The sequence below is a fragment of the Chrysochloris asiatica genome, unplaced genomic scaffold (assembly GCF_000296735.1).
Source record: "Chrysochloris asiatica unplaced genomic scaffold, ChrAsi1.0 scaffold00040, whole genome shotgun sequence".
NCBI lineage: Eukaryota > Metazoa > Chordata > Mammalia > Afrosoricida > Chrysochloridae > Chrysochloris > Chrysochloris asiatica.
Window position 1 is genome coordinate 3,143,137 of NW_006408558.1, and position 17,339 is coordinate 3,160,475.

The 17,339-nt window shown below is 38.2% G+C and overlaps 1 protein-coding gene across 1 annotated transcript; it reads left to right on the forward strand.

The window, feature by feature from the left end:
• Positions 1-204: 204 nt before the first annotated feature.
• Positions 205-12,923, forward strand: PRL (prolactin). Its single transcript, XM_006860785.1, has 5 exons — positions 205-232; positions 2,517-2,698; positions 4,400-4,507; positions 7,549-7,728; positions 12,732-12,923. Exons 1-5 carry the CDS (start codon positions 205-207, stop codon positions 12,921-12,923), a joined length of 690 nt encoding a protein of 229 aa, XP_006860847.1.
• Positions 12,924-17,339: the final 4,416 nt, after the last annotated feature.

The following is a 17,339-nucleotide window of genomic DNA, read 5'->3' on the forward strand; positions in this document are numbered from 1 at the left end:
TGAATAAGAAATAAAATACCATTTGATGTTTGAAATTATGTGGGTAATGACGGAAATGGATGACCAGGTAAGGGAAGGAATGCCTGATTCATATATTCATGAAGATGTCATCAAAGACTTATAAAGCCAATATCTGAGAAAGGGAAAGCCATAGGTGTTCCAGATCTTCTTTGGTGACGGGCGTTTCCTGAGACTATCACCACTATGGACACCAAGGGGTCTCCGTCCAAAGGTATGTGCACCAATGATTCCAGTTGTTGGTTTATCAACACTCCTTTGAGGTATTAATTTGATATTTTAGTTAATTTTCTAATAGCAAAAGATTTCAGGAGTATAGTTTTTAGAAGATTTTGGAAGACAATAGTATGTGGCCACAACAGAAAGAAAACAATGGTTCTTAACTGGGGGTGTTTTTCAAATGTCCAGGAGACATTTGCCAATATCTAGAAATGCTTTTCCTTGTCATAACTGGTGCCAGGGATTCTGTGAATCGTGGGATACTGTGTATGATAGCCCTCCACAAGAAGAAATGATACAGCCCTGCACTAGAAATAAGTTGAGAAGTCGTGGACTAGAAAAAGATCAGAAGAGCTTATGAGTTCAACTTTTGACATCTTCAGAGGCAGAACTAAAATTTTCTGGCTCCCAAGGTTCTTACGTGGGTTGGCAAAGTTGAATCAGTTTATTGATGGCTTTCAATTCTGAATCCATGCTATAGATGATGATAGTTGATGTGTCCTTGTACTAGTTTGTCAATTTGTTTTAAACCAAATGATATTTCAATAGAAAAAGAAAAGTGGCTAGTAATGACTGACTTTACTAATTGACATTGATAAGAAAGGAAAATTAGCAGCAATCACAAAATTTATTTTCTGATTCCAAAATAAAAACATTTACCCATTTCACACCACCTAACATTGTGAGAACACTTTAGATGAAGAATGTACAAACAGAGATACTTAGAGTGAAAACAAAATCTATCCAATTTTCTAGAACTAATATTCCAATTTTTCTACCTGTAAAGCTCATTTAGTTTACACATGCTGGTTAAATACCAATCCTATGTCTGTAACATGCATACATTTTTCAGAAGTATCATGGTTTTGGAAATTTTAAAGTGTGTTATATGAATTATCACACAATACTTATATTTTTGTTTTGCAATTAAAGATCATTATAGTTATATGTTATACCCAATTTATGTTTAGGCATTTCTACCACACAAAAATCTTTAAAACTTGCCTAGTTTTATTTTGGACAGTTCCGATTACATTATTAATGAAAACTTTCTAATCTGAAGCCATAATATGAAAACTTAGTTTCCGATAAATACTTATTTATATCAGATATTCTTTTGGAGGACTTCCAACTTAGTTTCCAATAAATACATATTTAGATCAGATACTCTTTTGGAGTGCTTCCAATGCAGTTAAAAAGTGAGTTTAGTCTGAGCTACATGATGTTTCTTTGATTTTGAAAGTACCAATCATTGACAGTTCATGGAAAGTGGGTGTGCGAAAGATGGAGTAGAAAAAGTAAGCAAAATCAAGCTTCCGATGATCTCTGTTATCGTGCAATCAAGCACAAACTGTTGTTCATGACAAGTAATGTTAGTGACCTCTGTTAACAATGAGTCCTCAAGACCACAAGCAAGTCCCTCTTACTCATATGCAGATCAAGAGCCCACAGGTATGAGTGATGTAACATGGTGATGTAGAATAGGCCATGGTACTTATTATCTTCCTGCCTGCTTCACCTGCTTGTAATAATGGTAGTTAGGGGAAATCACTTAGCCTTTCTAAACTGTCTGTTTCATCAATATAATTTGATTGTGATAAGGAAGGCCCAGTGTCTGTCACAAGACTTTTGTAAAACTCAAATGAAAAAAAAAAAAAAAAAGAAAGCCGTTGGTAGAATGTTCAAGCTAATGCATGGGCTTATTACAGGAAATTAGCAGACGCAGGCAATAGCATCATTTATATGTCAGAATTCTATTCATGCTCATTATTAGCAATCAAACAACCTTGTGTTTATTCTTATCCATCATGAAAATAAAAACAATTGATTAACCATGCTCTTGTCTTTTTGGCTTCATAACGTGCAAGTGTTAGGTAACATAGAGTTAAAAAAAAACCCTGCAAACTCTTGAAGATCCCCACTGCTGAAAATACTGCAGAAACTCCCAGGACATTAAACTATCTTAAGACAATGACCTAAACACCCTGGTTCAAAATTAATTTAAGTTCCAAATGTTTGCAAAGTACAGAAGCACTTCTGGGAGCAATACAAAAATGCACGGAATAACCTACTTCTTAAACTATATATCTGTGCAAATATAATTATATATCTAAGTTTACACAGTGCAAGGTGTTGATTCTTCCCCCTCTCAGCTATTACAGTACCAAATCATGCAGCTGTGGGCAACAGGAGCAATAAGATTTCCTTCCATAGGATTGCTTTTGATAACCTCGGCTGAATAGATCCTCTCAGCATGGCTCATGTTTTCATTTAAGCAGGATCGCCCCTGCTGTTGCTGCTGCTGGTGTCCAACCTGCTCCTATGCAAGAGCGTGCTCTCTCTGCCCATCTGTCCCAGCGGGGCTGTCAACTGCCAGGTGTCCCTCCGGGACCTGTTTGACCGCGCAGTCATCCTCTCTCACTACATCCATAATCTCTCTTCAGAAATGTTCAACGAATTTGTAAGTACTGCACTTCTCACTTCCTCCCAGAAGGAACATTCTCATGAATGACAGAGCTACTACATTTTAAAACAGAACATTTCCTGAGCCAAATATCAAAGAACACACCTTAATAGGTAAAAGAGGAATCCTTGGGTACTGCAAACAGTGAAGGCACTCAACTGTTTCACAAAAGGTTGGAGGTTTGACTCCACTCAGAAATGCTTTGGAAGAATTGCCTGGTGATCTACTTACAAAAAGGCAGCCATTGAAAGCCCTTTGGAGAACAGGTCTATCTGACACACTGAAGGTCAGGAATCAGAACTAACCTGACTGCAATGGGATTTACATAGAAGAGGGGATCAGCTAATGAAAAGTGCAAGAAGACAGGAGGAACACAAGAACAGGCTCACGGCATCTCAGTGTTCGAAATTTTTTTCAAAAATTGTAATTTAAGAAAAAGATGTTATTCTAATTCACTTTAAGAATTATAAATGTGTTTTTAAGCAATGACATAAAGTGCTTTCATGTGGAACTGAGGATAAGAAAGAGTGTTGATGTCTTGTTCTTGCAAGCAGAAGCCATGTCTCTCCAGGCATGTTTCGTATAACACACTGCAAATATCCAATAAATGAGGATTGCAATGCAGCAAATTTGGTAGATTGAAGAACATTAAATTAAGCTAAATCCCATATAAGGAAAACAAGCAGATAATATCTTTTCACACACTTCCAAAAAACAATTGCTGTTCTAATATTACCAGTGTATATGTTTATAATTACAACAGAAAGGACACTTTAAAGGTAGAAACAATTATTCTCATTCTGATTAAAGTACTTTGGAAAGTAGTATGTTAACTCTTTTTGCTTATCCCAGAAGCGACAATAAATTACTGTTTCAGTAAACCAAAGGGATTCCATAGGGAATGTAGGTCACTGTTTGTAGTATATGTTCACAGAATTATTAGTACATGCTTACAGTTTTTCTTTTCTCCTCCAATTTCCACGGGGTATCTTTGGTTTTTCAAGTCTTCCTAATAATCCTTTAAAGTTTCACAGCATTAGCTGAAGGTTATTTTTTCTTTATCGATGTATTAGTTAATTGCTATCTATGCTTTTTCTATTAATTGTTGAAATCGTATGCCCTCTTTTCTCTGACATTTTGTCATAGTCAGCAAAATTGTGTGCAGCATCTCTCATGAACATGGTAAGGTACACAGTATGTGGATTCAGAGATTAATCCAACTAAAGTTCTAATTGTATGATGCCTATTAAGGCAATCGTATCAACTCTGACGTATAGTATAGCAAACAACAGAAGAGCAGCTACACAGTTCTCGATACAATATTACGTCTGGGTCAAATATTAAATGCTACATTGAAACATTAACTGCTTCATCCTTCCCCTCTATTGTTAGTATTTGCTTTCCAAACAGTAACTTGCAGAAAGGGTGATGTTAAACAAGGTAAGTCAAAAGAATGCAAGAGTTGAAATTTCAAAAGGTTAAGTGAAAATAAAACTGAGTTTGCAGAGAGAATGGAAAAAGAAGTAGACAAAGGGACTGTTTCCCTGATTCTTTGGATTCAAAGTTTATATAGCTCTCATTTTTCTCAAAAAAAAAAAAAAAAATCATGCCTATCAATGTACACATGTTTTGGTAATGGATTCATTTATTCGATACCTAAGCAACTCCAACTAACTGAATTTACTTGATCATTTCTAGGATAAACGATATGCACAGGGCCGAGGGTTCATAACCAAGGCCATCAACAGCTGTCATACTTCCTCCCTCTCTACTCCTGAAGATAAAGAACAAGCCCAGCAGATCCATGTAAGTCTCGTGTCCAGACTTTTCATCTAGAAGGCAGGTCACTAGGATTGCTCTGCTGCAGTCTAATAGAGACATTGTGGTAAGAGTGAACAAAGTAGAGAAGGAATAGCTATCAAAAAGACATTATGAATTGGATGAAAAATAGGTAAAATTAAGTGGTAGCACCAAAAGAAACAACAAATCCATGAACTATCCATGATGCCAACATTGATTTGGTCAATGCCTTGAACATGGATTACAGATATTATACTATATGAATGCTTGACATGAACTAGACTTCATATGTAAAATATAAGATTTGCACAATTTATGTAGATGTTAGAAATTCAAGTGCAGTTGTATTTATTACACATAACTAATGACTCCTACGTGGTGGTGGTGGTGGTTGGTTCTGACACATAGAGAGCCTGTATAGGGTCTCAGAGGCTTTAAAGCTTTATAGGAGCAGTAAGCCTCATCTTCCTCCTAGAGAGCGGCTGGTGTATTTGAACTGCTGGCCTTTCGGTTAGCAGACCAATGTGTCACCCTACACTACCAGTACTCCTTACTGATGCTACATACACAGCATTTAACATTAGTGACCAATGAACTCTGTGACCCATCTCTTTCTGAATATTTAAGTCTCGCCTCTGGTTCTACTCACTTCTCTGACACTTTCATTATTCTTCACTGACTTTCCTGTCCCCTTCTACTTAACTATAAGTCACCCCTAAAAGAAAGTACTGTAATGCGTTCCATTTCTCACAACTACGTCTCTGTCCTAAAAACAACAGAATCTGCCTATCAAGCCCCAATCATTTATCTAAGCTTGCATTTTTTTTAATCCTTTTAATTGGATTCCCTTCTGATTCAGTGCCAAAACCACAGTTTTAACATGATTTAAAATAAACATCTTTATATATGTTGTTGTTGTTATGTGCCTTGGAGTCAGTTCTGACTCATAGTGACCCTGCACAGGGTTTCCAAGGCTGTAAATCTTTATGGGAGCAGAAAACCTCAAATTTTTCCTGTGGAACAGCTGGTAGTTTCGAACTGCTGACCATGAGATTAGCAGCCCGATTCGTAACCACTAAGCTACCAGAGCTCCTTATATATACGCCCTTGCAAATACAATCTGTTCTCCCTTTTACAATTTTCTTAATGGTACCAGTATGCTTTCTACCTGCTAATCTCATTAATAATCATCATGACAGTAAGAAGAAGAAAAAAGAAGGCAAAGAAGGAGATAATGGATATTCATTGAGAATGACTATATTTTCAGATCCTTTATAAAGCACCCTATATTCATGACTACATTTGTTGTTGGTAAGTGCTGTCGAGTTGGTTCCAACTCACAGTGACCCTTTGTAGAGCTTCTGAGGAGCAGCTGGTAGGTTTGAACCGCTGACCTTGTGATTCAAAGTCTAGTGCTGATTCTACAGTGCCCCACCAGGAATTCTATTTCTGCATTTGGAACTCACAAAAAATTCTTTAACATAAGGTGCTGCTGGACTATGAACTACAAGGTTGGCAGTTCAAATCTATCAGCTGCTCCTCAGCACATACAGGGTCACTATGAGTCAAAACCGACTCGATGGCACTTAACAATAACAATTAGCTTGCAAAGGTAAGAAAACAAGTTTCAAAGAGATTATGGCATTTGTACCACTCACATGGCTGATAAGAAAGAGGCCAGGTTTCATTCAATTCAAAGTCCTCATTCTTATCCATCGTGCTGCAATACTCCTAGAAAACCTCTATGTCCATTCTCTCTCTGGCCCGCACTCCTGACAGCTCCTTTCTTTCATATTCCAGTACACGTTTCCATTGTGATGTCAATTCAGTCTTTTCATTCTGTTATCACTGCAGTAGTTCAAGGGCATCAGCATAGCAAACATTTTAAAGCAGAGATAGATAGATGATCAGCTACTTGGAGTTTCATGTATGATCCAATCCTCTAAGAAGCATAAATGAGGGGAAAAAACTTTCATTGTGATTTCCATGGATCCTATTTTGAAGATAACATTGTGCCATTGTATCCCCTTGCAAATCAATGAAATAACATTGCTCTGAATGTAGGAAGTGGTGAGGGATGGGATAAATTGAGGAACACATGTTTACGAATATCATGTCTTCTTCATTGTCTCTTTGTTCTAACTAAGATGCCACTAAACATTGCAATAGATGAATGAACAATTTCATTCATTTAGTATGACTGAACCATTGTGGGTAAATTATTTGAGCCTCTTCTCATTGATACTGGCGGGATCTACTTGTCCTGAGTCAGGAACTGCAGGCAAATACTCACCTCTAACAAAGCTCATTGATTCCTTCCCATGGACAAGCAAAGCAAGCAGATATCAACAAACTCACCAAATGGACAGATGGGAGAATTCCAGAAGGAAAACTAAGTTCTTCATGTTATGAATCAGAACTCTTATTAGAGGAAGTAATTATTTAAATAAGCCAGATTTTTAAATGTATTATTATTTTAACAAACCACAGGACAGTAAGGGAGTCCTGGTGGCACAATGACTAAGCGCTCCACTATTTGCCAAAAGGTTGGCACTTGGAACCCATCAGCTGCTCTGAAAGAGAAAAGACCTAGAGATCTGCTTCAATAAAGATTACAGCCTAGGAAACCACATGGGGTTGTTCTACTATGACCTATAGGGTCACAGTGAACTCTACAACATCATAGACCAATAGCTTACATTTTGTATTTCTGCAACTTGTTTTACCTACTGAGATATTTTTACATATACATAGAAATAACAAAGATATATGTTAAGGAGCTCTGGTAGCGTAGTGGTTACGAATCGGGCTGCTAACCTCAAGGTCGGCAGTTTGAAACTACCAGCTCTTCCACGGGAGAAAGATGAGGCTTTCTGCTCCCATAAAGATTTACAGCCTTGCAAACCCTGTTGAGGGTCGCTGTGGGTCGGAACCGACTCTACGGCACTTAACAAATTTTAAGTCAGACTTTCTTAGCAAAGATCCCATGTAAGTAACCCTGTTCTTTCATGTTTATTTTATTTGTTATTGTTTCTATGACTGTGTAGCATGAAGACCTTCTGAACCTGGTGCTCAGAGTATTGCGCTCCTGGAATGACCCTTTGTATCATCTAGTTTCTGAAGTACGTGGCATGCAAGAAGCCCCCGATGCTATCCTATCAAGAGCCATTGAGATTGAGGAACAAAACAAACGACTTCTAGAGGGTATGGAGAAGATAGTTGGCCAGGTGAGCGCCTTCTTTCATTTTCTCATTAATGAAAAAGGTGTCATCTGTGATGAGGAATGAAGGTTGAAGATCTCACTGTGCAAAAATGATATTTAAGCACAGTCGATTTTAAACCACTATTACCCAAATCAAGAGCATGTCATTGTTGTTTAGTGCTATAGACTAAGTTGTGATGCATAGGGGCCCAAAGAGCAGATGGTGTGTTTGAACCACTGGCCTGGTAGTTAGCAGTCCATTGTTTATCCTACAGCACCATACCAGGACAGCAATGGGTAATATAGGTAATCCCTGATTTTTCCATAATATAGGTAATTCCTGGTTTATGGCATATTTAAATTATACCAAACCACCACACATACAGCAATCCTTTAATTTTTTTTTACATTTTAACATTAGTAATATGTATTATTAGGAGCTCTGGTAGCATAGTAGTCACAAATCAGACTGCTAACCTCAAGGTTAGCAGTTTGGAACTACCAGCTGTTCCTCAGAGAAAGATGAGACTTTCTGCTCCCATAAAGATTTGCAGCCTCGGAAACCCTGTGCAGAGTCACTATGAGTTGGAACCGACTCCATGGTACTTAACAACAACAATACGTATTATTAAAATGTATCTATGAATTAATATTAATGTTTCCAACCCCTAAAGTGAAATAAAGATCAGCCTTACAAAGATACTGATAATAATGAGGCATTAATGATGAAAATGTTAAAAAAAAAAAAAAAAAGTATTTGACTTACCATGAAGGTGTTGAAGTAGAACCCCTTTGTAAACTGGGGACTACCTGCAATAGAGTCTGTGGTAAATGAATAGAATTCTGCTGTGATATTTAACAGGTACAACACTCCTTATATTGAACAAGAACCATTAAAAGATTACCCTTTCTTGAGGACAAGTGTTAAAATATTTTCAGAAGGGACCAGAGTCTGCAGGATAATGTTTCCTACAAAGCATCTCAGTACACCCACTAATGACATTCTGATCAGAGTCTTCTTTTCTCCCAACACCAAAAGATGTGAGTGGGAAGGGAAAAAGAGAACATCAGAGCCACATTGGATGATGCCCCACAAGCTATAGATATCAAGGGTCACACAAAAGGGGGCATGTATCTATTTTGGATTGTTTTTTATTTAGTAGTTTATAGAAAGTAAGCTTGTAAATTTTTTTCTTGGGGTTCCAAAATCAAGCATAACATTGCATTTAATCTCCTCAAATAATCGGTCATGTTTAGGTTGAGCTAATATTTGCAACATACGTCTATTTGGGTGGGATAATTTCAACATTAGTGAGAGAACCGCTTTCTGAAGTTCAGAAATAATGCATCATCTAAAGAAAAAAATGATTATAGGAATATTAACAGGAGCAATTTTGTATTTCTTATTGTGTTCTAAGTACATGTTATCATGTGTCATTTTTGTCATTTTCATGAGAGAGGGATATATTCAACACCAATACAAAGCACATTTTAACCTTGGAAAGTATGAGATGAGCACCTAGTTTTTCAAGTTATGTTCTTCATTACAGTGGGCCTATTTTCTGAGGTCACAATTAAATTTCTTCTCTAATGCCTCATTTTCTGCTCTGCTTTTTCTATCAGTTATTTGTTGATCCCTGTGTATATCATTGCCCAATGCACAGTAAATTTCTATCATAATACTTGTAATATCAAGCACCAAATATAAAAAAAAATACAACACCAATCAATTTCTTTAATTCTTAAGTAATAAGTATCCTATGATTATATATATTTAAGATATATATAATATGTGTATGTATATGCACAAATATATGTCTCCTAATTTTCTATATATTAGATAAAAAATATAAATAGACTGAATTCCACTAGGGAATTCCAGATTTTAAAAATATTCTCACTCTGTAGGAGAAAGTACAGCAGATGTTGGTGTTAAGGGCTGTTGAGTTGGTTCCAATTCATAGTTACCCTCTGTAGCGTTTCCAAGGAGCAGCTGATGGGCTTGAACTGCCGACCTTGTGGTTTGAAGTCCAGTGCTAACCCTACATAGCCACACCAGAAGTCAAAGCAGATAGATAAGTATCTACCAGTATCCAAAAGTTGTGTATAATAACTCTCCAAGCTCATTTTCAGTCCTAAAATTGCCAACCTGGAAACTCCATCTCTAAGATCTCTGGGATTCTCAGGCTGAGACAGAATACAGAGATATAGAGCTCACAATTTTTCTCTCATGTTCACTATCTTTTATTAGTCACAGTCTTGCCTCTGAACCTACAATGTAGCTGTCACCACTGAGGGGTTGCTATCAGCATTACCCTTCCTTGTTGGTGATGTTCCTCGCACCTTCCAAAAGGCAGCATCTTTTTCTAATAACAATTTTGGGGCACCTGTCCTAGGTAGAATGTGAACACCCCAAATTACTTAAACAGATCTTCTTAGTCATAGTCATTACTAGATTACCTACATCTTCAAACACCAGGTACGTACATCCCTCATCGTTCCTACAATCTTTGGTACATAGGCTGGTAAGTCAAAAAGTACTGCTGCTAGAGGTTCAATTCATACATGCATGGTTTACTCCAAACAAAACATGCTTAAATGTTTCTCTGCAACTAGCAGATGACCTGAGACAAGGTCTAAAGTAAAGTTCTAAAGACAGATTCTATCAGTACTATTCTTGTCTTAGTCTTGTTACTGTTTTTAAGTGTGTTGAGTCATTTCCAACCCATAGCAACGCTATATAGGAGTGGCTGGTGAGCCTGCAGTTCAAACCCACTTTGCAGTTCAAACCCAACCTTGCAGTGCAAACCCACTTTGCAATCCAGTGCATTAACTCACAGTGCCACACCAGGACTCCTGTTAGGGTGCCTTCAAAAAATGTCCAATCAAAGCAGTGGCTTCTGAAGGGATCTGTGGGTCAGGTAAATTCAAGGCAGAGAGATCAGCTCAGAAGTTGTGATGAAAATTTTTGGTCTCCAAAAGGGTCATGCTGATAGAGTTTCTTGAAGGACACATGATAATCTCGGGGCTTACTGTGAAGAAGTTTTAAGAAAAGTGAAAACAGCATTGGTGAGAAAATGGTCAGAAAATTTGCACTGAACTTTTTTATTTTTATTTTTATTTCTATGAGGACAATGCACCTGCTCACTGTTTGAGGAAAGGACTGTCTTGGGAGATTTCATTAGGAAACCTTACCCAATCCACCCTGTTGCCCAAATATGGTCCCTTCAGGTTTCAACTTGTTCTCAAACTCAAAGACCATTGGAAAGGAACATGATTTGAGTCCCTTGAGAAAGCCGGAGCAGCCAGTTTGAGGTGGTGTATTCACACAAAAAGTGCAGAATTCTTCAGGGAAGGGTTTGAGAGATGGAAACACAGCCTCCAGAAATACATAGACCTAGATGGAGGAAATGTGGAGAAACAATTCAGTATTTCATATTTTGATATTTGGTTTTATAAAAATATCTGTGATTTTGTTGCACTACTTTTTAATTTACCGTCATACACAATTTGGAGAGTAGACCTCAGTTCAAAGCAAAAAAAAAAAAAAATGCGACTATGAAACTTCATTTCAAAAGAACTGAAGCACAAGGAGGCTTCAAAAACTTCATGGACATATGGAATTAAAATATAATGAAAGATTTCCACAAATGTTCGAAGCCCCATTGTACAAAGCACACATTAGGGATACAATTTGGGGAAAACAAACAAATGATAATTCCCCGAAGTGAGAAAATTAAGGCTAGCTCCTGCATCTTCCTTTGGTCACGTTCAAGTCTGTAGCAACTTTCTATTCTCCATATATCTACGGTAGCGTAGTGGTTACGAATCGGGCTGCGAACCTTAAGGTCCGCAGTTCGAAACTACCAGCTGCTCCGCGGGAGAAAGATGAGGCTTTCTGCTCCCGTAAAGATTTACAACCTCAGAAACCCTGTACGGGGTCGCTATGGGTCGGAACCGACTCGACGGCACACAACAACAACATAAATATTTTCCGTATGTAGTCACATACTCATGTATGTCAGAAACCTTAATGCTTGCTTTCTGTAGTTTTTAGATTAGTAAAAGAATAGTGATGGTGGATGTGTGCCATAACGTCAGTTCTGATCCATAGCGACTTTGCATAGGGTTTCTGAGGCTGTGAACCTTTATTTACAGAAAACCTGGTCTTTTTCCCGCAGAATGGCTGGTAGTTTCAAACTGCTGACCTTGAGATTAGCACCCCGACTCATAACCACTCCACTAGATTACTAATAGATTTATGACAAACTAGTCAAATAATCCATACCTCTGTCTAGAGAGATTTGCAGCCCTGTGTGTGCCCTGTGGGTTAATGCCCCAGATTGCAAAGCCCTTTGAACTACAAGGTCAGCGGTTCAAGCTCACCAGCTGCTCCTTGGAAACCCAATACAGGGTCGCTATAGTTCGGAATCAACTCTATGGCACTTAACAACAACAACAACAATCTTCCCCAAATCTTTTTAAGGTTTATTTTTAAATTGTAATAACATAAAACATGTACTTTATCATATTAACCATTTTAAGAGTACAGTTCAGTACAATTAATTATATTCACAATATTGTGTAAAAACCACCTCTATTTGTATTGAAAACTTTTTTTATAACCCAAACAAAAACTCTATACCCATTAAACATTTATCCCTGCCTTAACCCCACCCCATACCTCAGCCCATGGTAATGACTACCTTACATTCTGTCTCTATGTAATTTTCTACTCCAGATATTTCATATAAGTGGAATCATACAAGATTTGCCCTTTTGTCTCTGCCTATGTCTCTTAGCATAATGTTCCCAAAGTTCATTCATGTCATAGCATATATGCATATCAGAACCTTTCCTTGTTTATATTGAGTAATATGCTATTGTATGGATATACCACATTTTATTTATCCAGTTATCTACCAATGAACAATTTCTTCCCCAAATCTTAATTCAGCAACTTTAAGTAACAAGGACCAACCAATGATAATAATATTACTAATAATTCATTATCTTGTTGGTGATTAGGTTCATCCTGGAATCAAAGAAAATGAGGTCTACTCCGTCTGGTCAGGACTTCCATCTCTGCAGATGGCTGATGAAGACACTCGCCTATTTGCTTTTTATAACCTACTGCACTGTCTACGCAGGGATTCACACAAGATTGACAACTATCTAAAGCTCCTCAAGTGCCGAATCATCTACGACAGCAACTGCTGAGCCTGCACCCATCCCATCTGTTTCTGAGATGATTCTTAGTAATCCACCTCATAGCAAGCTTCTTTTAGCTATATAGCATGTAGTGCATGTTTGGGTATAATGGGTCTCTTCTTATCAAATAAAAGCTGTGGACTTGGAGATGACAAAATCTAAAAGCCAATGTGTCAAAGTTTCTTATCTTTATATAAAAGGAAATCAAAAGAGAATCCATCACTATCATTGAGAAGTTCCTAGCAAATTTTGTCACAGATAGCAGTCACCAGCCTTGCAAATAAGGCAATTAACAGCTTGTTCTGGAATCACAGTAAACTATTGTGGATCAAGTTACTAGAATCCAAGAGTTAGCTAATGATTAATCACGCTACAAAGAAAAGTAAATGCTCAGAATTTTTTTATAAAAGCCAGCCACATATTATCCACTAACCTTCACAGTGTTATGACAGACAATATAAATAGTATGGAACTGTAATATATTCAAATAGCAGGAGGTTTATTGAACCATCTCAAATTGTTAGGATGCAATCATGAAATTGGTTTTATCTTTTTCTAATAACTGTCTTCAAACATGCTCTACTGAATTCTCATGTCCTTAGTCTCATCTTAGATGCATTCATTTCATAGTTTTCTAATCACTTTGACTCGAACAAGCCAGTCCAGTAAAATGTCCAACGTCATGTCATCGGTTTAATGCTTTCCTGTCTCTTACTGTGGCTCCATTCATTGTGGGAATGATTAACTACCAACTGAGAAGTTGGAGGTTCCATCCCATCCAGAGGCTAGCTGCTTCTGAGAGGTCCCAGTCTTAAAAACCCTAAGAAACAGTCCTCTGCACATTTTGGGTTGCCACAAGTCTGAATCCACTTGACAACAACTGGTTTTTATTGTGGTCAACGGACCTCACAGGAGGGTAGATTAGGTCACTTCCTGGGATGTTCTTTGCCCTCCCTCCTCTGGATCTCCATTTCTCTGGCAGGTTGGGATGGGATAGAGGATTAGCAAATACAGAAACATTCTGATATCTCTTACTTATTAGGTGTGACTGCAGCTGCCTCATTACTGACAGATAAACCATTAATTTCCTCTGAGTGGATGTCTCTCATGTGGGTCAAAGTTGTGATTTTCCAGGACATCTACAAGAGGGGACTTCATGGTTTCTTTATTGAAAGTTACCACAAAATATGGTGGGGAGTTACATATGACCTTCTCTAACTTCTCAAAGGGGAAGGAGGATCAACATCAACAGCGCAAGACTGATTCCTATGAGGCAGAAGTCAGACGTACTTTCTACCTTCCTTACCAATTCTGACACTAACCATCCTGCACATCGCATGTACTATTTCTCTGAAAAACTTAATAATTCATTCCAATGGCCACACAAAACTTAGAACAAATACTCATGGTTATGAGGTTTATTAAGGAAGCAACTCGTTATAATACCTCAGAAACTCTGGATCCTTGTGTTTCATCTGGATAATTTCCTCTCAGTTGTGTCACAGGCATGTCTATCTCTGGTCCTAGACCTCACACTCATGTGACCCCTTGGCCTCTGCCCTGTTTAGGCAAGTGTCACAACACTCTTTAAACTCTGTCAGTAAGCCTCAAATGGAAAGTGCTCAGCACTAGCTCTGTGAATTACCAAACCTAGTTCTCCAGACAAGTGTCTGAAGGCACGCCACACCACCAATAAGCCTTCTGCCTGAAGGAACTCTGCTTCCTCACTCCATGGGTCAGGAAGCCCACAGTTCTGCCGGGACTGTCTCCTGGCTCTGCTGACTCTGCTGCCGCCATTCTTCTGCTCGCTGTCTTCTAGATCAAGATGTCCAGGGCAAGGATCTCAGGTCCTTATTAATAATTCCTTATTAATGGTGAGATCCCCTTTCCGCCTCTGAGATGACTCATGTTAAGCCTTCCACAATGGAAAAAATTAGACAATCTCTCCCTCTTCCTACCCTGCCCTCTCCTTTAGAGTTTCATACCTTATTTACGAAGTCCCACCCCCATAAGGGTACCCAATTCCCTGTTTATATTATTACCAAATTATCCAATCCCCTTGTGGAGATGCAAGTACCTCAAATTTGCATACTCTTCCTGGTTTGGTGTTGTAGGATAAGCACTGGACTGCTAGTTGAAAAGTCAGCATATCAAACTCACTAGTCACTTCTCAGAAACCTGATACAGAGTCACTGTGAGTCAGAACCGACTCAACCACACTAAACAATGATAACCACCCAGCCATTTAGTGAGCGTTACAAAGACTCTGGTTACAAGAACCATAACAAGTAATCCACCACGCCGCAAGTACGCTCTGGCTGGATTCTTCTATCTATGCCACAGTTCCGCCATCTGAAGTATTCTTTACTACTTATGATGCTATCCCTTTTACCCAGCATGCTCCTTACTGGAGAAAACTGACTGAAGCTCAGCTATCTGCCAACTGACCCACAGGAAGCCCAGAAGTGCTAACTCCTCCAGATAATAAATCATGGCTGACCCCTCTCCTGGTGTCTCTCATGAGTTCTCATCCCTTCTTGTTCACAAAGACATAGAGTGTATCCGAAAGCTGGGTTCACTTGCAGACATTCACTAGAGGAATGAGGTAGTACTTTGCCCCTCTTAGAGATTCAATCTGCAATTATCTCTATCAACCATCACTTGAAGGGTCTACCTTACAAATGCTTCCTACTAGGTCAATGACTCACAACCCTCTCCTCAATTACCTAAACATCTGGATAGAGGTGACCAGATGAGAGAAGCGCAATTTGTTCAATTGCCTTTAAAAATAAAAAAATCTGTAGGATGGAGGTTATTCACTCAGGAAGAGGTATTGCCAGGAAATTTTTTCACAAGCTTTAGGGCTTTTAAAAAAAATCCTAGACAATAAATAATAGAGAACAACCCATCCAACATTCTGATGGAGATGAAATAAATGAGTAGCTGGGGATGGTAAGAGGGATGGAATGAAAGAAGAAGGAAAATGAGTAAAAGACCTGGATTTAAAATGATGTGATGTTAGAATACTAATTTTGGTGAAGATGTAAAACCATTTGCTTCAATTTTCATACCCTCAGAGTAAGTATCATCTCATATTCTTTCACTTTTCTCTTCTCTCTTCCCTTCCTGAATTTTTGTTTGTATAGGAGCATTCTTCGCCCTTACAAACTGAGTTATCATAGCCTGAGAGGTGTATACAACTTAGCACCACTTCAGATAAAAAAATCAAAGCAATATTTTATTTCCATGAAAGAAATCTTTCACATATCTATAGAAGAAATGCCAGCAAAACCACCATCTGAGTATTGTCCTTGTCTCTACCTATGATGACCTGCTGTTGTTGTGTGTTGTGAGTAGATTCTGATGCTAGAAATCCTATAGAACAGAGAAGAACTGTCCCACAGGGTTTCCAAGACTGTAATCTTTACAGAGGACTACTGATGTGGCACAGTAGAATCAGCATTGGATTGCGAACCACAAGGTCAGTAGCTCAAACTCACCAGCTGTGCCTCGGAAAACCTCCCCAGGTTTGCTATGAGTGGAAACCAACTCGACAGCACTTAAGAACAATCTTTGCAGGAGAGTATCACCAGGTCATTTTGCTTATAGAATAGCTGGTACGTTCAAATAGCCTATCTCTCAGTTCATACCTGAGTGCTTAATTTTTGTACCACCAGAACTCCTAAATCTTCCAAAAATCATTTCATTAGAATGCCTACCCCAAACCAAGCTATCAACCCCTCCCTTTCCTCCTTCATGCATGCAAAATATCCGCTCTCTCACATTTCAGCTTTCTTCACTTAAAAGCCAAGAGAACACGGGGGGAAAAATCCATATGTATTATATTTGTTACTGAAAAAAACTAATTTCAATGTGTTTCCCACTTATCTTTCTTAACCCTCAATCCTGAATCGTTTTTTGGAGTGAAATTTTTCAAGAAATGGGCAGTGAACAAAAGTGATCAGTGGCTATGTATCTTATAAAGTATGCAAGTATTTCCATGCACAAATGTTAGGCTTGTGCTAAACCACTGAGTGATGTGACATTAAAGGCTTCTCCCTGCTTGACAATATAATGCTGTCGTTTTCAGAAAAAATGAGCAGAATCCTAGGTGTTCTTAAGAGTTATCCAGGGGTAGCTGAGAAGACACTATTTGGGAAGATTATAACTATCACCCCACTTCCAACTAGAATGTATCTATTTCCTCTTCTACATTTGATATTTCCACATAAAATTACATTAGAAGGAATGGTTCTGTTATTGCCAAAATGAAGATAGTGGTAATAAAACAGAAACAAATCACAAAATTTCCTTAAAGTTCACCAATTTCAGAGTAGTAAATCAGGTGTCGTGAACACTGTAGGATTAAAAGAGAGGTGAGAAAAAGCTCTGCCTTCTAGTAGTTTGCTCGTAAGGTGCAGAGAA